Source organism: Ammodytes marinus, assembly GCF_949987685.1.
Source record: "Ammodytes marinus genome assembly, chromosome: 21".
Taxonomy (NCBI): domain Eukaryota; kingdom Metazoa; phylum Chordata; class Actinopteri; order Uranoscopiformes; family Ammodytidae; genus Ammodytes; species Ammodytes marinus.
The window spans coordinates 10,203,694-10,225,633 of NC_137225.1; the positions used below are offsets into that span (position 1 = coordinate 10,203,694).

The 21,940-nt window shown below is 40.6% G+C and overlaps 2 protein-coding genes across 3 annotated transcripts in view; both read right to left on the bottom strand.

Moving 5' to 3' along the window:
• Window positions 1-1,108: 1,108 nt before the first annotated feature.
• Window positions 1,109-16,773, bottom strand: tnfrsf11a (tumor necrosis factor receptor superfamily, member 11a, NFKB activator). The gene is made up of 10 exons (XM_080050317.1): window positions 16,477-16,773; window positions 10,684-10,762; window positions 10,032-10,157; window positions 9,743-9,889; window positions 9,548-9,638; window positions 8,654-8,730; window positions 7,841-7,948; window positions 7,525-7,574; window positions 6,411-7,371; window positions 1,109-2,784 (listed from the first exon to the last, which is right to left on the bottom strand). The coding sequence occupies exons 1-10, from the start codon at window positions 16,549-16,551 to the stop codon at window positions 2,504-2,506; spliced, it is 1,995 nt and encodes a 664-aa protein (XP_079906443.1). The 5' UTR covers window positions 16,552-16,773; the 3' UTR covers window positions 1,109-2,503.
• A 2,836-nt stretch (window positions 16,774-19,609) lies between these two features.
• The window catches only part of relch (RAB11 binding and LisH domain, coiled-coil and HEAT repeat containing), a 37,409-nt gene continuing 35,078 nt past the window's right edge, over window positions 19,610-21,940 (bottom strand). For both annotated transcript variants that reach the window (XM_080050477.1, XM_080050476.1), the window contains exon 30: window positions 19,610-20,981. In XM_080050477.1, coding sequence (XP_079906603.1) covers window positions 20,861-20,981 — 121 coding nt within the window. In that variant the 3' untranslated portion in view covers window positions 19,610-20,860. The remainder of the gene's footprint in view (window positions 20,982-21,940) is intronic.

Sequence of the window (21,940 nt, forward strand, 5' to 3'; positions counted from 1 at the left end):
TCCTTCAAAGAGTTGGAGTGTGAATAGAGCATTACTCAAGACTGAGGTTCCCATACTCTTCCTTAGGGGCCTCTATTCCTTTTATTTGACTACTGGGTAACACTTTACAGTAAGGGTACATTCATTAACTATTAGTTAATGCTTATGGTTAATAATGTCTTAGTTAATACTTACTTAATACTAACTAAGTATACACTAACGGTGCTTACCTAATGCTTGACTAAGCATTAGTTAACTAAGCATAGTTAATGCTTAACTAACTATTAATAAGTATGCATTAACAGTTAGTTAATGCTTAATAAGAATTAACTTAACATTCATAGAAATAACTAAGCATAACTAAGTTCCCATGTTCATTTTGTCTCCCCTTACAGTTACCACTAGAGGGTGGACTGTAGCAATCTAACTCCATACATCTCCAGTCAAATGAGAGACTGTTTTCTCACACATGGAATGAGCTGAAAAAATAAATAAAAAATGAAATAATTTACATCTACAGTCAGTCTCTGTTGGCCGGGCCAGTCAAGTCTCATGTAAACCATGTGAAAGCCAGTCATAACTTCCTGTTTTCACAAACAACCATAAAATGAGCAGAGACGAGAGATGCACACTTACACACAAATGCCTGCACACACAAACACACACACACGCTTACACACACACACACACACACACACACACACACACACACACACACACACACACACACACACACACACACACACACACACACACACACACACACATATATAAACATACTCCTGCTGACCCAAACCAGGACTAAATGAGTTCTGCCAGCTCCTCTAATGTGGTCTCTCAGTGACGCTAGCTGGTCTGACTGCTAGATTAGTTTTTTTCTGCTCACAGCTGCTCGCCATCCCCAAGCCTGATGAAAGGCTGCCTCTCTGTCTGTCTCTCTGTCAACACGGGGACAAAGACACAAAGACCTCGCCACATGTGTAATTAGTATTTCTTCACAAAGATTATAGATCATCGTGAGGAGATAAATGACTCCTTCACTGTAATTTGCGGCTCCCAGAATAGGAAAGTTGACAAGAGAAGAAACCACAGAATGCAGGATAGCAGCCATCCCTGAACGGATAAGATCCAAAACACATTTAATTTCAATCAGAAATATTCTTTCAGTCATTCATTGCGATAGGGTTTGATTTATATGTACATAATTATTGTAAGGCTGTGTCAATGTGTTGAGGTCGTGACGTGAACAGTCTCCTGTAACCCCTATAGTGTATGCTGAGCCCGCTGTGAATGGCGCCGCTCAACACATTATCCACAGCTCAAATCAAATAAAAGAGAAAAGTCATTCTTGTTCCACAAAAACATCCGGCGTCTTTTGAAGTATATACAAACATTGATCACATATGCATCTTCTGATATAATACATAGACAATGTCCTTAGTGAAATGAATTAAGACTAATTATAAACAGGCCGACATGTCACTTTTTCTTCATTAAGGCTTGCACATTAAAACATGATAATAAAAGAAAACAAAATAGATAACATAGCTTATCAAATGCACAGCATTTTCATAGACACAAACTGCACTTGAGGTGCAATAAGACAGAGAATAACAAAGTGTCTACATACAGGATAAAAAACTATCATTTTTTTTAAATCTGTAAAATAGCTTTTGTTAAACCCTGCAAACCAGGAAAAAAAAGGAAAATTCACTCACTCATTCACTTTTTTCTAACCCCCTTCTTTTTTAAGATTTTTGTTATTATATATTTTTTTCACAAATTCTAATTCTACCCTGCCGGATCACCACGTTACAAATTGATGTTTTATACCATACAAATATTTACTTTTCTGGCACGATTTTGTTAGAGCAACATAATTATTTCCACATGGTGGATATCTTGTTGTGTAAAGAAATGATCCAAATGCCAAATTTAGAATTGTTAGTAAGCAGGAGTTTTGAACCTGGGCTATTCAACGATGGAAGGTGGCAATTTTATTTTTTTATTCCTTCACATCAAAACCCAGCTGCAATTTCCATACAACAATAAAATCATGATGTCCTTCCAGTCTCCATTTCCACATCTGATTCCCAACAAAATTCCCCAGCATTGTCTGGAATGGAGGGAGTTTCCATTTGAAAAAGCATGCAGTTTTCCATAAAAAAAAGAGGCACAATAAAGATGCTTGAGGCAATATTCAGCGACTAATTTGTGAAATGGGACACGATATATAAAATGACATTCCATACAAATTCTATGGACAAAGGTTGATGGCTCCACATCCTTAAAAGTTGCTCTTTCGGTCACCTGACTGATCATCCTCCTTTCAATTAAAATCCCTTGTTGACATGTTCTTCAATGGGAAGCTGGCATGAAAGACAAATGTTTTTTTTCCAGTTATTTTAGTCATTTAATTGGACGATGAAGTAACCAACAGAGATGATACGAGGTCTTTCTTGCGATGCATAACTGATGGGTTATTGAGATGATCATTAGACCTCCACAGACATTAGTCACTTTTTCACTTTTCCACTAGCCGCTCCTCGATCATTTCCTGTACTGGCAGTGTCTGGTCTTGCAAGGTGCAGTGGGAAATGGAGTCTCCTTGTGACCTCAGTCTGCTCTGGAAGAATGGGGCCGTCTCATTGGCCTCTTCCTGGACAGGGCTCCCAGCATCGTCCTGCCCCGTCCCGTCACTGCCCAGAGACGTCTGGCTGACGTACACGACAATGACATCACCGCTAAAGTTCATCACCTGACCACTGGAGATGAAGGTGGTGTTGTTGTTCCCAGACACCTGACCTGAAGGGAGGGATGGTAGAAGAAGAAAAAGGCTGTGAGAAATTGGAATTTTTTTATGGAAATATCTGCGTGGTACACACATTACATTTTTTTTTAAAGGTGCTACAAGGAACTTTCAGTTTCTGTTCATTCTTGCAACCCCCTTTGGACAAAAGCGGTAGTGTTTTTACTACGCCAGCTGTAGTTCTTGGGTGAGCGTACCCATGACAAAGGCATTAAGAAAAACGATATAAAAAAAGCATTCCTTGCATTGATGGTCCCCTTTGCTGTTACATGTCATTTATGATCATCAGAGGAAATATTTCAAAGTTCCTTGTAGCACCTTTAATGTAAGTAAAACGTCTGTAACATTTTTGTCTAAAAGTAGGATAGTGTTTCGACAGCATCAGTGTCATGACGTACAAACACTCTAACTGGTAGGAAAAAGTTAGGCGATGACACCATATATTGGGAAATATGTGGACCTATATATATCTACGTATATGTGATATTGTTGTGTAAGACAGTGTTTTCTAACCCCCCTTTGGCATTTAGCTTCCCCTATTCCGAATCTTGACGTAAGTGAAGAAGGGGACTATATCTCAGGCCAACCTCAGATGACAAATGGACAGTGGGTGTAATGACCATGCAGGGCGACCACAGGGAGGCCGCAGCTACTTAGACCGCCATATCATATCCTTTTGGGCTTGACTTCTTTTAGAGTGTCCAGCACTTTTTAGCGTGAGAAACCCGCGACCTCTGAAAACAAGGCATTTTGTCAAGGGGAGTTTAGGTTTTTTTTTTTTTACAGGCATGGCTGAATAAAAAGCACAATGAAAAAAGTGCTGTCTCATCTCTGTTCTTTCCTTTATTCCATCCAGTAGCGTGCAACTGTAAGAAGAGAAACCATCCCACGGTTTATCTCAACTCCATTTGTAAATCTACAGGGTCATACCCACTGATCTACTTGTATACATTTGCTATTCACATTGTATTGATTTCAGCCAACAAGGTGGATCAGGAAATAAGCTGTGTGTTTTTCTGTTTTGTAAATCACCTCTCACCACATTAATCCTCTGCTTCCTGTTTTTATCCCACCTCCTGTCTGACTTTTCCAGCCGACAGAGCATGCTGACCCTCCGTGACTCACAGCGCATGCCTCATCTATTCACACATAAAATACAGTAAATATGAGGAAAAAACAGGCTTTACATCTACACACACACACACACACACACACACACACACACACACACACACACTGAAAAGCACACATAGCCTTATGAAGTTGTATAGAGAGCGAGACCAACACACTCAGACAAAGTGTGTCTCTGTGTTCCCCATTTGCGAGCCTTTTTCCCGGAATAACAGTCTGAGAGGTCTAGCGTGAAAATATGTCATTCCACCACAACTTTGAAAACAGAGCTCTTTGGAATCTGCTTGTGTTCTCCTGTTTATCCGTTCTTAATACCCGACTTATTTCTTTTGAGATGTCCAACAATTACAGCTCTACAGTCTACTGACAGGGATGGACTAAGGTTGAACTCTTTGTAGGGCCTCTCTACTTACTGTCACATCTCAAAGAAAAACCACAACTCTACACAGTTTTTTTCTGCCAAATCTTGCTTATTTTACCTGGACAGCTGCCACTTTAATTCCTCGACCGGTTAAATATATCCGGATCATTACTTCTGTTTACCACCCTTTTTACAGTCCAAGTGCTGAATGGCACACATAACATGCAAGACTGATTTTATATACTGGACAGTTTATATGTGTGAACTATGTAAAAAAAAATGTTTTAGGTGAAACCTCTGATCCTTGCTTGACCTATTCATAGCCTGTCCGGGAAGTCAATTTAATCACCTGTCATTACTGCATGATGGGAAATGGTGTTCATTTCAGGCCAGCAAGCATCTAATTAAAGTACCCAGTCATCAGTGAGAGTAAAAAAATATATAAAAAAAAGTCTTCACAAGTTTGAGCATGTGTGTTTTTGTGGGGTGGGCAGGGTTATAAAAGTATTACTCAAGCTGCACACATCTTGCTTCAATTAAAGCTGTGGTCACTTTGCGCAACCCTATGGAACTCTGGGTAAACAGGAGCTTTGTAGATGGCATAGTTCACACTGACACGCACACGCACACACACGGAGAAACACACACAGGCACACACAGACACACACACACACACCCACACGGAAACACACACACACACACACACACACACACACACACACACACACACACACACACACACACAGTATGTAAAAATTGTGGGTTTGGTGGTTCACTATCTCATCAAACATTCACATATCTTATTCCTGCTCCCTGTGTGGTCATCCAAAAATTCAGAGTCAGACTATCAATACTGGCTTCAATAAAACATATTTCTGGTTTAAAAAAGAAAAAATTGCACAAAAGTCCGAAACCGAAACCAATCCTCTGTTATAAGTTGTGTTCAGCATGTTCACCTAATAATACCTCAGTGTGAGCAAACCACTGTCCCGATCATACTGTTCTAATAATACTGCTTTCATAACTAACCATAACCACTCCGTGTTTCAGGCACAATACAGAAATATGCTTCCCGGAGATTTTTCTCTTTGGCAGTGTGTAAAGGTCTCTGTGAGAACAATGCAAGTTCGACCATTTTGACAGTAAAACCTTCCATCAAAACCAACATAAATTTCATTCAGTTATTCTTGGTGGCTAGTCCCACCTATTCTGTGGAAAGGGAACGCTGCTATGCAGTGTATCAAATCTTGTATGGTGGCTATCACCCTGTGGCAAAATAGTGGTGACTGCCAATGCAAACAAAGAACACAGATTCCTCATGGAAGACACAACTGGGGGCCCCACAGCTCACAACCACAGTGAATTCAGTTTTCATTGATATTGTTGACTGATCATAGAAAAAATATCCAGGAAATATCCTGTCCCTAAGCCTTTTTTGCATTGCCCTGACAAGACCAAAAATAGCTTGACTCTTAGCTTATGAAGTATGGAAGCCCATTGCTGCCATGTTAAAAAACTGATGAAAAATTAAGTAATGATAAAAAAGAAAATAGTAATGGTCATATTAAGTAAAAATAATGAGGTTATGAAGGAGAATAATGAGAGTTACTTTCAAAGAAAATGTATCATGAGTGTGATTTTTTGAGTCTTTAAGTTATATTGTGGAATAATAGTTTGTATGCCACATTATGACATGTTAAGTCATTATTTTGAGAGAGCAAGTCAAATTTATAATTAATGAACACGTTTATAAACTTAGTTAAAAGCATGACTAATAGATAGCGAGTCAAAAATATTATCTTATAGTTTTGACCTAAGAGTAATTTTAATTAAATTAAATTAAATTTACATTTTGAGCCTCCCTCAATATAAATGAATTTGTTTTATCTAGATTTAAGCAAGTCAAACTTTTTTTTTTTTTTTTTAATAATTTATTTCTGACTTAGTATCTCATCATTTTGACCACCCATTTGATCATTTTCAATCATGACCTCATCCTTTTGTCTAACCATTAGTATCCTTTACTTGTGTCCCTTATTTTTTTAATTTATGTTACTTTCTTGTTCTGGCAGAAATGGGCTTCCATACCAATGAGTTCATATTCTCTACATGTATTACATGTTGACCCACCTGAGGTAAGAGTTGGTTCAGCCAGCTGACTGTGGAGGCTCTCAGGTGAGCAGTCCAGACCTGACTCCAGAGAAGAGAGCTTGTTTCCCCTGCTGTCCCCCCAGGAAAGCCCCTGGCTTTGCTCCGGGCCTGTGGCGTCCAGGGACTTCTCACGGTAGAGATCTCCCACGGACGAGGAAGCCGTCAAAGGGCTGACTGAAAGGGTTGCACTGTTCTCTGTTGATTTGGACTCTGTGCTTGTCAGTCTGTATAATCCCTCTTGTTTCAGCGGTGACCTGTCAGTCAGGTGAGCTTTCAACTCCTGTCTCACCCGAGCCTGAGACAACGGCAGGCAGAGTTCAGGAAGTGGACTGGATGGAGGGATGACAGAGGAGGTGTAGAGGAACGGAGGAGGAGAAGAAGAAAGAGATACGAGAGGTGCAACGCTGGTGGTCTCCCTTTTGGACGAACCGACCAACTTTTCCTGATTTCCTCCACCCTTTTCTCCACCGTTGTCTGCCCTCACGCTCTCACTTTTCTCCTCTTTTTCACCCACATCTCCATCCAATCCTCCACACGAGCAGGTTCCTGGAGTGCCGGGGCTGACGGCCTGGCTGCAGTCCTCATTCTCCCCGACTTCCAGTGGCTCGCGGATAGGAATGACACACACACAAGAGCCCGCCAACAGAGGAGAAACACTCACAACCTCTTCTTCTTCTTCTTCTGAGACCTCCTCTGGTTCTCCAGAGCCTTCACTCTTATCCTCCGTCACTGTCTTCCCCTCGTTCCTTTCTTTCTTTGTGGTTTCCCCTGTGAAGGGCAGTGAGACCTTGACATCGGGGACAGAGGTGGGGTAGGAGCATGGCAGTTCATCGGCTGTGGGACTGTGGGGTGCTTGGCAGATGAGTTTGGTGGTCTCACATTTGAGGCCTCCTCCGATTCCTCCTCCCGCTCCACTGTGGTAGAGAGGAGCCAAGGTCTCCTAAATAAAGACAGGGAGAAGAATAGTCAATAACTAGAACAATGTGCAAGAACAGTGAGAAAGACGTGGTCTCTTTAAAGGAGAAATAGACGCTATAATTGTGCTTAATGGATTAATTTAATAATTTTCTTTTTAACTGAAATTCCACTTTACCTGTTGTATCCTAGTCCTCTTCAGATTCTGGACACAGGATCGCAGATTTACTAGATAGACAAAAGAAACATCATATTGAACCATACTGAAATAAATTCCGGTGCAGAAATATCAATGATTTCTGGTGCATGTCGTTCTGCAAAGAGGCTTTAAGGTTCAGTTAAAACATACAAATCTAATCTGAAGAAACATGCCTAACCTACTTTAAATTGTAAAAAAGCAACAACAAAAAAAAGAATGTCTGCGTCTCAGTCACTCATATAAGGGACAATAATGGAACAACTTGCTGGAGAAGTTTTCCACGAGTGTTACCTACCTGAGAGTAATTTCAGTTTGTCCTTGTAGCAGAAGAGGAGGAGGATGAGGAGACACAGAACAGTGATGACCAACAACACTGACACTATAACCCAGGAGGGCGCTGCACCTGCAAGAAAAGAGGACTTCAGGGTTTCCTTTTATACTTTACGTCGCTTATGTCAATGTCAATCATAAATGTGTCCGTTTTTTCGAATATTTTTTTCAGACTTATTTGCTGTAACATTTAAAACGTCCACATAGAAGAACTAATCTGCCTCATTTGCCTCAGCTAAGTGCATCTTTAAATTGAGCACAAATATGCCTTAAAGGTCCCATAGTATGCTCTTTTTAAGGTTCAAAATTATAATCTGGGTTTCAACAAAACACTGTTGTCATTGTGTGGTGTTCCAAAAAAAAACTTCTATTTCTCACAGTCCCATTGCTGAATCTCCTCTTTTTCAGCCTCAGTCTGACATGCTTGGTTTTTTAAGAGCCTGTCTCTTTAATCCCCGCCTTTCAAAAAACCCAGTCTGCACTGATTGGTCCTGAATCTAACTGCCGGTTTAATTCTAACTGCCTTTTAGATTCAGGGGTATCTAGGGGTGTGCTTATCGCAGATGGAGGTAGTGATAAGTTAGGTTGGTAATGGGGGCTAATGGCCTCTCCACTTGTCATATCATATGGGGGATAAGAAATCTGAATTGGGTGTTTAACACAGGTTTTCAGAGAATTTTAAGTTGAAAACCAATGAAAAAGTGCATCCTGCATAATATGTGACCTTTGAATTGGCTTTGTATGGTGACAGTGCGCAGTAAATGGGTCCATTCCTTACCGGAGACATGTGGTCCGCAAACTGCGTCAGCCTGAGCGCTGCCTGCCTGTGTTTCACGCCTGCCCTCCGCCTTACAACTATAAGACATGAATGAAATAATCAAAACAGAGTGAATAGGAATATTTGTGCAACAGGACTACTTTTCTTTTCATTTATTTTCCCGTTGCCTTTTACTAGCCGGTCTTGCTAGCCTTTTACAGTTGGATCTGCAATGCCAAAGCAGACAGAGGGACAGATGGAGAAAAACTAAAGCCTTTCCATGCTCATCATCATCATTCCAGATCCGGCCGGCAGTGGAAGCTGTTGTCTGGCAGCGGGTTCCAGGGGAAGTGGTGTGAGTATTACTCATAACAACTGGCTGGTGGTGGGGCAGAGGATAGCTACCCAATTGCATTTTCCCTTCACAACAATTAAAGGTTCCAGGCAAATAAACTTTTTTTGTTTGTGTGTGTTTGTGTGTGTATGGGAACTCGTAAATGCAGGTTTGTGAGGACCACTTTAAGCTTTTTAACCATCGCAGTGGGCACATTTTTGGAAAGTGAGGATATTTTGGCTGGTCCTCGTTTCTTCAAAGGCCTATTTGAGGGTTATGACTTGGTTTAAAGGTTCAGGTTAGTAAGTTAAGGTTGGGGTAAGGAATTAAGTTGTGTTTTTTAATGTTAGGGCAAGGGTCAAGGAAATGCATATAGTCAATGAGTGTCCTCACAAAGATATAAGTACAAGGATGTGTGTGATTGATATGTGTGTGTGTGTGTGTGTGTGTGTGTGTGTGTGTGTGTGTGTGTGCGTGTGTGTGCGTGTGCGTGCGTGCGTGCATGCGTGCGTCCCTGCCTGCCTGCCTGCGTGCGTGCGTGCGTGTGTTTGTGTGTGTGAGTGTGGACAGTATACACTTACCTAGTCCATTGTTTGCATTGTTCTGCACTGTTGTCAGCAGAGAAGAAGCCTTTCCTACATGCTACACAGATCTTCCTTCCATTAGTAGACTCTGGAATAAAACCAACCAAAAAAACACATACATTGTGATATATCCAAGTAAGATGTGTAATTATTTGACTTGAACAAGGTGTGTTTTTCAGTTAGCTAACTCACCAGGGTCCACCTCCAGTCCATATCCAGCAGTGCATGTGGGTATCCTCTGACAGTATTCACAGTTGATGGGATGGCATTGGAGGCCAGCCTGGCAGCGACACGGCTCCTCTGCCACAGGATTTTCAGGGCTCGGCATAAACCCCTTACCTAAAAGGAAAAAAGGGGGTTTTGACAAAATATTTGGCAACCATCATTTCATAGTTTAAACACTTGTCTTCTTAAGGCACATGTAGCGTTTTAATGGTTTTTCAAGATTTCAACATCTTTGTTCCAGCTGCGGTTTACTGACCTTGGTCACATAACTTTTGCTGAATACAGCGCTTCTTTTCCGTCCAGCCAGGCTGGTATTCACCACGATTACATTTGACACATTGGGTCTGTTGGGAATCAGTGCAGTCTGAAAACACACGGAAGCCTAATGGGGGGGAAAAGAAGTGAGATGGAGAGATAAAGAGGGGGAAGAAAAAGAAAGAATCACAGATGGATAAAACAACCTGCACATAATCACAGTGACCACTAAAAACCTGACGGAAATAGAGTCAAGCGAAAAGGAAATTGACAAAATTAGAGCCCTTTTCCTCTTTTGAAGAAGTGGTTACTTCTAAAGGATCAAAGTTAATGTAAACTGTGTTTGTATATAGTGTGGTTGTGAAAACACACATATGCATTTTTAGCCAAATGTTCCATTTTTAAACCTTCTTCCTCTTTTGATTCAGGGTGTTAGTGAATGGAAATCTATCTTTAATTTTTGCTGCTTCCATTGAGTAAACCAGACATGCCAAATGCTCACAAGACTTTTGATCCCTATGGATGCATGACATGATTCTGCGTGTGTGTGTGTGTGTGTGTGTGTGTGTGTGTGTGTGTGTGTGTGTGTGTGTGTGTGTGTGTGTGCGTGCGTGCATGCGTGTGTGTGTGTGTGTGTGTGTGTGTGTTATTACCTGGTTCACACTTCTTACAGCATCTGGAGCCTGTTAGGAAATGTGTTTCATCACACTGGAACGATTTGGAGACTGCAGTCTGAAAAAAAGATATTAAGACATCTTTAAGTGAGGATCCGCAAAAGTGTAAAATACAGTTTAAACGGGTACTTACTGTAAAACCTTTTGCAACACATTCATTTACATAATAACTAAGTCTTTTTTCCCCGAAAGATTACTAAATTATATCACAATTGACTTGATCCCAAACAACCCTTTTTCCCCATCGGAGCTTTATAATTCTCCTCAATGGATGCCACGCTTTGTGGTGGCAATCCGCAAGCTTCTTCGGTTCATCTTTCCAATCCACATGATGATATTTTGAGATGGCGGTGAGTAATGAGAGGAAGAGGATGGTTAAAACATTTCCAATTCATGCTTTCTACACTAAGAAGCACCTGACCACAGCACTGTTCAGCCCTCCCAACCAGCAATATTTCCCAGTTACACAAGGAGAAGCAAGTACAACTAAATGCAACCGACAACAGTTGGTTTGGCATTAATAAACACTTATAGCTGCAGACCTTTATAGTAGTGGGGGGAAATGCTCAGTCACATCAACAGGACAGTGTCCTATATCGTTAGCATGGATTAGCAGAGCTCTTGGTGCAAACATGGAGATTGCAATTAAAACATTGGTGCATGTTTCAAACAGTAACCGAGAACTACGGTAAAAGGCCACAGAGGTAGGTTTCTCTCTCTCTCTCTCTCTCTCTCACACACACACACACACACACACACACACACACACACACACACACACACACACACACACACACACTCACTCCTCACAGAAAAACCTAAATTATGGGCTAGTAAACTCCTCGCCACATTGCTGAATTAGTGAATCTGGCTGTTACGACAGAAACAGTGCCAAAGCCACAATGTCTATAAACGACTGTAGAAAAACACAACCTATACCTGACCTCGGACATACCTCTTATATTTTTTCTCTCATTCAGCCCTTCTTCTGAAAGCTACATTTCCCGTGAAATTATACACTAATTCAATCATCCATATACTGTCATTTGTACAGTAAAGAAATGCTGATACTGCAGCGGTCCAGATAAAAGAACTAAATCCGATATGATACACGTAGTATTGGGCCTTCATCAGCTGTTCATGCTGTATATATATATATATATATATATATATATATATATAATTGAGCTTCCCAAAAGAGCACAGCTGCATAAATACAGCCAGTATACCCTGCAGTTTAAATGCTACTTTGAAGATTATATAAATAGATCACATTGTAGAAACTGTTTTTTTAAGAATGATTTTTTCATTAAATCATTAACATATCCCTGGGGTTTTCCTTTCACTAAATTCAGAGGCTCACTTTATCGTACAGACATGTCAACTTTTCTAAACCTTTTAATTCTTTTTTTTGTTTCACATATCTTCTACTGCTCCTAGCAATAATACAATAATAGAGGAAGCACATCATTCTTTTTTTCTTGGGAGTATAATTTAACATTTTACCGTACAATAAAATCAGTTCAATCCGAATAATAGGATCTAGCTCAAATGTCTTTCAAACCCTCTCGTCCTCTATCCCTTGTTTTCTTTTCTTCCCCTCTCTTTCTCATAACTCCACATTCAACTTGTTAGGTTTCTCTGTCTGTCTGTCTGTCTGTCTGTCTGTCTGTCTGTCTGTCTGTCTGTCTGTCTGTCTGTCTGTCCTCGGGCTACGAAAGCGCAACATGCAACACTGCCAAGCGTTTAATTATCTTCCTCCACATCAGCCCGTCTCTAGGTTTTATAATCTAACCAGAGGGATAATGATGCACAGCTCTCCTCACCGCTAATGAGGACCATGTGCTGCAGTAGACACAAGTGACACAAGTAGGAAAGGTTCCCATGCTAAGAAATTAGATAGATAGATACAGTAGAATAGACAGACAGACGGACAGACGGACAGACGGACAGACGGACAGACGGACAGACGGACAGACGGACAGACGGACAGACGGATAGACGGATAGACGGATAGACGGATAGACAGACAGACAGATAAGACAGATAGAGATAGATAGATAGATAGATAGATAGATAGATAGATAGATAGATAGATAGATAGATAGATAGATAGATAGATAGATAGATAGATAGATAGATAGATAGATAGATAGATAGATAGATAGATAGATAGATAGATAGATAGATAGATAGATAGATAGATAGATAGATAGATAGATAGATAGATAGATAGATAGATAGATAGATAGATAGATAGATAGATAGATAGATAGATAGATAGATAGATAGATAGATAGATAGATAGATAGATACAGTATATGGATAGATAGAGTAGAGAGAGCGAGAGAGGGAGACAGATAAACAGAGAGAAAGAGATAGATAGATAGATAGATAGATAGATAGATAGATAGATAGATAGATAGATAGATAGATAGATAGATAGATAGATAGATAGATAGATAGATAGATAGATAGATAGATAGATAGATAGATAGATAGATAGATAGATAGATAGATAGATAGATAGATAGATAGATAGATAGATAGATAGATAGATAGATAGATAGATAGATAGATAGATAGATAGTGAGAGAGATAGTGAGAGGGAGTGATAAAGTCGGTGGTGGTCCTCTTGCACATCTGGGCAAGAGTGGAAAGGAAGCCAAAAGAATGCTGGGAATTGTATTTTTGTTACCACCACACCTAAACACTGGGTCTCAGTTATGCGCAGCAGTATATTTTTGCTCACTAAATATATATGGTGAAAAGAGAAAAAAAAATTGCTGATCCACCCTATATGATTGTAGGTTATCCTAACGGTCAAGATAGAACGGTCCAACCTCAAATCTAACTTCATCTCTGCTCTATGGATTCAAATATACACATGTGCTTGAGTGTGTATGTGTGAATTCAACAGAACATGTGTGAAAAAGGGAAAAGAGTCAGACTGAGTGACATGAGGAAAGAGAGGGATGCATTGAAGAAAGTTGGAAAACTGGAAAGACAAAAAATGGCCTAAACTGTCCTGTTGTTCAAGAAGTGATATTCAGTAACTGCCCCTCCTTTTATCAACCCTTATTATCTAAGCTGTTTTGTTTTTATCTTTTAAGAAAAAAAAAATCCCTCACCTGTTAGCTGCGTGATAGCATCAAACAGGAGTGTGACGCAGGAGTGCATTCCATTTGCTGTCAGAATGCTAGAGAATTTGCATAACGGCCACTGCAGCCGCCGGCACCGAGCCAGGAGAAGCACTGTGTGTGACTCTCAAAAGCCTCCAGGGGTTTTTCAGCCACCCATGATAAGGTGCTGTAAAAAAATAAGCCTCACGCACAACAATGGAATCTTTGTGCAACGTTGTGCTAGTACCTGTGATAAATGCGTTTACAAGTGCCACCTGCACAAATCAGGACGTTAACTACTTAGGGAAAAAATCTCACACTCTGGATTAAACACTTTGACAACCTTAACCATATGAGAATAGCAGAATTATGACTGGAGTAATAATCAATCATAGATTGCGTTTGTTTTGCCAATTCCTATTGACTTATCCGACCACTGAGTCGTTTAAAGGTGCTATACGAGGAACTTTTAAATATTTCTGAAGCATTTTTCCTCTGATGATCATAAATGACATCTAACAGCAAACGCGAGCATCAGTGCAAAGAATGCTATTTTTATATCGTTTTTCTTAATGCCTTTGTCATGGGTACGCTCAACCAGGAACAACAGCTGGCGTAGTAAAAACACTACCGCTTTTGTTCAAAGGGGGTGCAAGAATGAACACAAACTGAAAGTTTCTCTGAGCACCTTTAATACAAAAGAGGAGCTAGGAAATCAGCAAGGACAATGGTAGTCAACAATATGAGAACAGAAAAAAAAAACAGAAATTGTGGGAACTCAACATAATGGCTATAGGGAAGAACATTTACTGCAAAGAGTTGGAAAACCGGTCCCTGGACAAATATCATTTCTTGTAAGTGTATTCAATTGAACTTGACAGATGTTAATCCGGGGGGAGAGACACTCAAGGTCTTAAAACAATTATGATTCCTTTTCATTTCTCCACACAGAGCTCCCTTTGTCATAAAAAGGCTGCATGCTTTAACTATCAATTGGATGTGTCCGTTGTCGGCACAGTTTGAATCAAGCTTGGATCTGCGGGCCTTAGGCAATCTAATGTATTGCTATTGCTCAAACCGAGGTAGACATAACACTGATTGCTGATGTAACGGTGGGTGGACGGATGAGTGAAGCTAAAGCAGGTAGGAAAACAGCATGTCATGGAAAAAATGAGCGAGGGAAGTTGGGAAAGAGGTATTAGTGATTGAGATTGCTGATAGCAGGCTGAATGACAGAAAGATGGCCTGATGGATGAATGGCTGGAGAAGGCAATTAAAACAAGTACGGGGAGCCATGTAGGTGTAAAGAGGGGAAGTAAATGAGTCCTCCAGAGCTGAGTTTATTTGTGATACATGGACTTTTTTAAGCTCTCAACATCTTGAAGTAATCACGTATTGCTCAATGTCACACAGACAGTTTGAAATGAATTTGGAATGGATTGGCTGGAGTGGTTGAAGGGGGAAATTCTTTGGGGATACTGTGAGTCAGTAATGGCAAGACCATGGTGAGAACCAAACCAAAGCCAAAGGTTTGCAGTGTCACCTTAAAACATAACTGAAAAATATGTCTTCCCCCTCCTCCACACACTTGACATGTTTTTCCACGCTTTATATTTCCTATTTGGCTCACTCTTGTAACCACTGTAGTTGCAGAGGTGTGACTTGCATTCGAAAAGGCTGCATATCAGCATGGCAGCAAGTTGCAGTGTCCTCCCTATAAGCATGATCTCTCTTGCAACTCATTTTGGTGAAGGAGAGATGAAGAAAAAAAAGAAAAGTCTGTTCCAGTCAAACTCATAACGATGCTGGCTTACGGTAATACAGGCAAACATGCTGGCAGCAGTGATAGATCTCTGGTGCCCGGCAGTCCCACCACTACAACCACACCATATAAACTCCACCTGGACACAGTTAGCTGCTTGGACCAAACAAACAACAACAACAACATGGACCAAATATATGTTATGGACCATACACTTTTTTTGTTGTTTTTTCCTCTAATGAAACTGTGGCAGTGGATCAGCTGAAAAATAATGTTTTATTTATGTCAATTGTATCAGTGCATTAGAGGTTATGGCACTGGCACACTGAACATAATTAACATGACATGTATTAACTGCCTACATCCTTATGGTGATGGTCACATTTTGTCAATGAAAGACTTTTTTAGTTTTAGTGACCTCCCTTCTGGATCATCCCTTGTTTAGGGGAAGGGAGGTGGTGAAGGGAGGGAGGAGAGCATCCCTTTGCCACCGGCGTTTTTGCGGTCAGCACAGGGGAGGTGGACTCGACCCAAACACAACTGTTTTCAGTCAGTGTTAGTGGCGTAAAAAAAAATAAAAAAATGTAACCCCCTCCCTTCCTTCCCCGTGTTTTGTCTCTGACCAGTTCATACAAATCATCTGATGTGATGACACATCTCCTTGTCCTTCTACTCCAGAACAATTAATCATCATTCTCATTCTCATTTCACCCCAAGGAAAAATAAATAAAAAAGTTGACAGTCCCTAAAGAAGTAGCGCAGAGAGGATAGAACATGTAACGAAGTGATTATCGCCTTCACGATGATTAAAAACAAGTAATTAGTAAGTAATAGTATCATTGGATAAGACCTTCTCTTTAATGCCGCCTGATGTGCGTGTGTGTTTACCTGTGCGTAAAAGGTAACGAGGACAAATGCTATCCAGCCTCGGACGATCCAACTTGTAGTAAAGTTCAGTCTCATCTCTGCTGGTTAATGAGGACTAGCTATACTTGTGAGGCAAACTGTTTCTTTTCTCAGCCAAGAACGCCAAGATCCGATTCTAAATCACTCCTTCTCGCGTGCGTCAATGTGGCGGGTCCTCCACACCGTCTCACAGGGCATTCTTGCGCCTTCATTCCCGGTAAGGCAACAGCAGCAGCAGCAGTTCCCACTTCTCTTCTCCTGCTCTCATCTTTCCCCTGACTCTCACCCACGCGTTGTGAAGTTAAGCTGCATGCAACAGCTTGTAAAAAGTGACTGGCTGACTGATTGTGGGAGGGAGGGAACTCCTCTACATATGCGGAGGAAAAAGTTCATCCCCTTCTCTTCGCTCCTCGCTCCAAGCACACAACCCCCCCCCCCCTCCCCATATGAATGAGTGCGTGTAAGAGTTTGCACAGTAAAGTGTGCCTGTCAGTGATTGCTATTAGAATATCATGCTAACATGGACCTTAAGGAATTAATAAAAGCACTGTCACAACATATCTGTGAAACAACTTTTAAAGTTAAGCCATACAACTACCTGCATAGTTTATTTTGACAGACTTTGCCAAGTGGCAATTTTCATGTGATTTGCAAGCAATGAGATATTAACCCCTGCCCTGGAGGAGGCAAAGCATGTGGTCATTTTCATAGATTTCCCTTCCTGAATTTGCTATTTATCTTGAAGGTGAGTGGGCGCCTTCACACTTAGTTCCTGGAGCATTGGGGCCCTGAAACAGCCATGAATAAAAAAAGTGTTTTAAATTTAAAAGTATAGTTGACTGCCTCCAGGAAATAGAGGGTTTCTGCTCCCACGGCAGAAAGGGAGAGAAGAAGAGAAAAAAAAAACACTGGGTGTGTTTCTCTCTGAATTTGCATGGCAGACCGAACCCAGGCTATACCTTGGCAAGTCATGAGAAGGAACATTTGAGAGTGGATAATTTGTTCTCTTGAAGGTGACAGTTATGCAAATATTAAATTACACGTGTGGGCCCGGACTGAAGAAAACACAGAGGCGATTCGCACGAGAGAGGAGGGGTGAACAAGGGGGAGGGGAAGAGATCCAATGATATGGATACATTTTCATTCCTTTATGAGACCGGCCAAGAGTGATGAAACTGGACAAAGTATAAAATAGTGAAAAACGTACTGATATCCCAAAGGTTTGCATAGAAAACTAGTTGTAATTATACTGCCAATCCATTATGACAAAAACTTGTGGGTTGAGGTTGAATTGTGGTTTGGGATAATGAGGATATTTAAGCTGAGCCATGGAGGTATAATGAGCTCTGTCCGCAATCTCCCCCTCTTCCCGTAAAAAAAACTAAAACATGCTGAGATAAGGTGTTTTGTGGTGGGGCCTCTGCAGCATGCACAGTAGCAATTAAGAATCAGACTGGACTCTTTTCAGCAATCAGAAAACCTCAGGCAGCTCCGAACACTCACCCACTAACAACAAAACTGAAAAGGGAACATAAAGGGGGTCCCTGCTGGGCGACACTTCAAAACATAGCAGTTACGATGGAGCTTGTTTTGATGTATAAAAAAATGTAGATCCACTGCAGGCAGACGGCACACTGGTTTACAAGCAACACACTTCTAGTGACCCGGGTCAGAGTGCAGACTGTGGCCCACTGTGAGCATGTGGGGACGGCTTGCTTAACATCACTTTAAAAAAGTTAAAGTGCATGAAGTGAGGCCTATTTCAGACAGCTCATATACTCAAAAATGCAGGCACACACACACACACACACACACACACACACACACACACACACACACACACACACACAACTCAACACAGGCTTGTTCAATAAAAAAAAGCAGCCACGGCCTGTTTCCTTGCCATGATTTTGGAGAAAGCTCCAAGGTTTCGGCAGAGTCTCTCTTGAAAACACTAAAAAAGTATTTAGGGGTGAAGAACACGCACATGGCCCTTCACATGAACACAGTACACAGTGGAATAACAACATAAGGGCTTAGGAACCACCATGTTCCGGTGGTTTCTTGGGTTGGATCTGCGTTGACCTGTGAGTCACCAACGTGATTTGGGGTTGCCTGCCAGTACCATTTTTTATTTTTTTTTACAAAAGTATTAAAAAAAAAGTGCAAAGACAATTTTCATGAACGCACTTGCACATACATGAAATACAGGTTGACACCCAGGTGTGCATGCAGGTACCCACAGTTGCATGTGGATTAAGATAAAATTAAAATAAAAACAATGCGGAAAAGTCTAGCAAGGGTTTTGGGTGAGCAAAAAGGTTGTTTTGACACAGAGACCATAACTATTCACTATGAATGCAAATCACCTACCCAGCATCTGTCTCTGCATTCACATATCAGCACATAGATAAAGGCACACATGCACACCCTCATAGGAATGACTAAACACACACACACAATACTGCCATTCCCCCTGGTTCCACCTGTCGTGTATCAATTATTTGTCCACCTGGTGAGTTATCAGGGATGATGGTTGAATATTAGCCTGGATATGCAAATCCTGTTCTCTATAAAAGTGCTTTAGATCACTCATGTAATGTTCACCCAATGCAATAGTGCAGCTCTATGCGCCTGAATGGACAATTTTTATTCCCAACACAAATGTGTGTACTGGATTCCACTACAGGCCACTGAAAAGACTGAAATGTTAACCTTTTTCGTCCGCAAGAGGGGTCGTGCTTTAATTGCTTTGTTACATTCTTGCCCCGTTAAAGGAAAGATAACCTGGACTGAGAGATAAGTGTAATCTCGCCGGCGGCTCTGAGCTTTTACTTCTGTATTTATTTGGGTTGAGTTGTTAGGAATCTCCCTTAAGGTGGACTTTGGTTTGCTGTACTACTCAGACAATAGACCAGATCAAAGGGCTGGAGGAGTGGGGCAGGGACGTGTGTGTTTGTCTGCGAAATGACTTTGTTTTACAGCCCTCAACACCTGTCGACACTTTGAGCCATGAACCACATTCAAAATTGAAATTTGTGGCGCGCACACACGCACGCGCACGCGCACACACACACACACCTCAAGAAGCACATTTAAGCATTTAAGTACACAACTGATCTCCATCTTTTATTACACCATGACACCAATTTCAAATATACATAAGTTTCAGTGTATGATACAGTTATTTAATGTTTCTCTTAGAGCATATTGAAAAAGAACAACAAAAAAATAGAACCAAATACCCACTTTAGAAAAAAAAGGGTAGACTTATCAAGAGGCAACTGCAACACGGAGACGAGATGCAACGGACAGCGAGGGAATAATCATGATCAGTGTTCTCTTCAACTACACATCGGCAAAAACGCATCAACACAAAAAGAAAAACCCCATTCACAGTAGTGATAATGTTTATTATGTAAAATACTCTGAATTAAAACAAAACATATATATAATAAAGAACAAAATAGTAAAGTGAAGTGCAAATTTCTTTGGAAGTTGGAATAAGGTATGCTCATCCTTCATTAAGACATAAATAAGTTATAAAATAGAAGCTATCCAAAAAACAAAAAACAAAAAAAAAACACACATTGACAGACTTTGAAGAAATGAAGGCAAATCAATGTTTCTTTTCTTCCATAGCTTCAAGTAGGCGATACTTCCGAGCTGTACAGACACCGTGCACGAGGCATTCTAAACAGCCATTCTTGTCGTCTTTCCAGTACAATTATTCATCAACAAAAGCGAGGTTAATGCGTCGCTTTCTTCCAAAGATGGTGTTTTTCTTTTAATTTAAAAATAAAATCCAGCAGGCTGTGGGTCAGAGTTTTTTTTTTGTTTTTCGTAGACACCAGTGAAGTCCTTCTGATACAAGAAGCACTGCACTTAAATGAAATGAAAAATTTGGTGACACTTTCAAGTCCAGGGAACGTCCAGGAAACAAGACCCTTGTGATCACTTGAGGGGGGGGGGGAATCGCAATACTGTTCTGTTTCCTCTTCCCTCTCTCTTTCTATCTCTTCTCTTTCTGAAATGACAATGTTCACAACACCGATTCATAAAAGCAAATCCCCTAGTCCTCGACAACGCTTTTTCGCCATGATTCAAGGAGAGGAAAGATGAGCAGAGAGGAGAAAAAAACTCAGCTTTCACTGCAAAAAAAAAACATTGCCGTTCACCTTAAGTCAACTTTCAGCAAACTTAATTTTTTTTTCGCCAAATTGAATCAACAAATCTGTTTTTGTTTTGCTGTACTTTAAAAAGATGAAAACCAATGCTTTTTCCCCCAGTAAAAAGAATTTCTCCCAAAGACAGCAGGGGGGGAGGGGGTGTCGTCAGTTTAGTGTGCGATTGGTCGGCTTCGCGATCACTTCTTTCTCTGGAAGACGTTAGCTAACATAGCGCCTGAGGTGGTCAGCTGACCCATCTTGCTCAGGAACTTGGTCTTGGCGTCCTCACCCACCAAACTGGAGGCAATGGACATGGAGCTATGGAGAAAAGAGAAAATAAAAAAGAGCATGAAGGATGAATTGTGGCCATGATGAATTAACACACTTTATTAATGGACTGCAAGGCAGACACAAACAAAAGTACAAAAGCACAAAAAAAAAAAAAAAAAAAAGCAATCCTCCAGTATCTGTTGTCGAGCGTAAGTCAGCCTTTACTCTACTTCTGTGGAGGGGGAAATGCTGTTTGCCCAATACAGCCCCTCCTGATTTTTTTTTACAGTCTAACGGCTCCATGAGTTCCTCTTTTGAGTTAGCTGGGATTCTAACTGATACAGCCGAGCAGTTACAACACTCTGTCACACAAGCAGCAGCAGCATTATTCAAAAAGGTCAACCATCATAAATCAACACTGACAACAAACTTAAAATGGAGAGAATTGGGAATGTTATTACCACCATAAGGCTTTTTAGATAAGAGACAAAATAGACAATGTGTTATCAGAATGTCTCGAGTAGGGCTGCAACTAACCATCATTTTGATAATCGATTAATCTGTAGATTATTTTCTCGATTAATCGATTATTAATCGATTAGTGTTTTGGTCCGTAAAATGTCAGAAAATGGTGAAAAATTTTGATAATTTTTCCAAAGCCCATTTTGACGTCCTCAAATTTATTGTTATGTCCAAAACACACAGATATTTCAGTTTACTGTCATAATACGATTAAAGAAACCAGAAAATATTCACATTTGAGAAGCTGAAATCAGAGAATTTGGAATTTTTTTATAAAAAAATTACTCAAAACGATTAATCGATTATCAAAATAGTTGCCGATTATTTTAATAATCCATTAGTCGATTAATCGTTGCAGCTCTAGTCTCGAGTTAACAGTTTGGCAGGTGACCGAACAATTTCAAATACCTTTCTAAAGTAATGGGCATAAGCATTACGAAATGTTATACACACTTTAGCATGGACACTTCAACAACTGACCTCAA

Excerpts from the sequence above, each read along its gene's own strand:
- tnfrsf11a (XM_080050317.1), bottom strand. The coding sequence starts at position 16,551 with ATGAGACTGAACTTTACTACAAGTTGGATCGTCCGAGGCTGGATAGCA. Across the intron at positions 10,763-16,476 it reads TCGTTACCTTTTACGCACAG|ACTGCAGTCTCCAAATCGTT; the intron begins GTAAACACACAC and ends TCTTTTTTTCAG. Across the intron at positions 9,639-9,742 it reads TGGACTGGAGGTGGACCCTG|AGTCTACTAATGGAAGGAAG; the intron begins GTGAGTTAGCTA and ends GTTTTATTCCAG.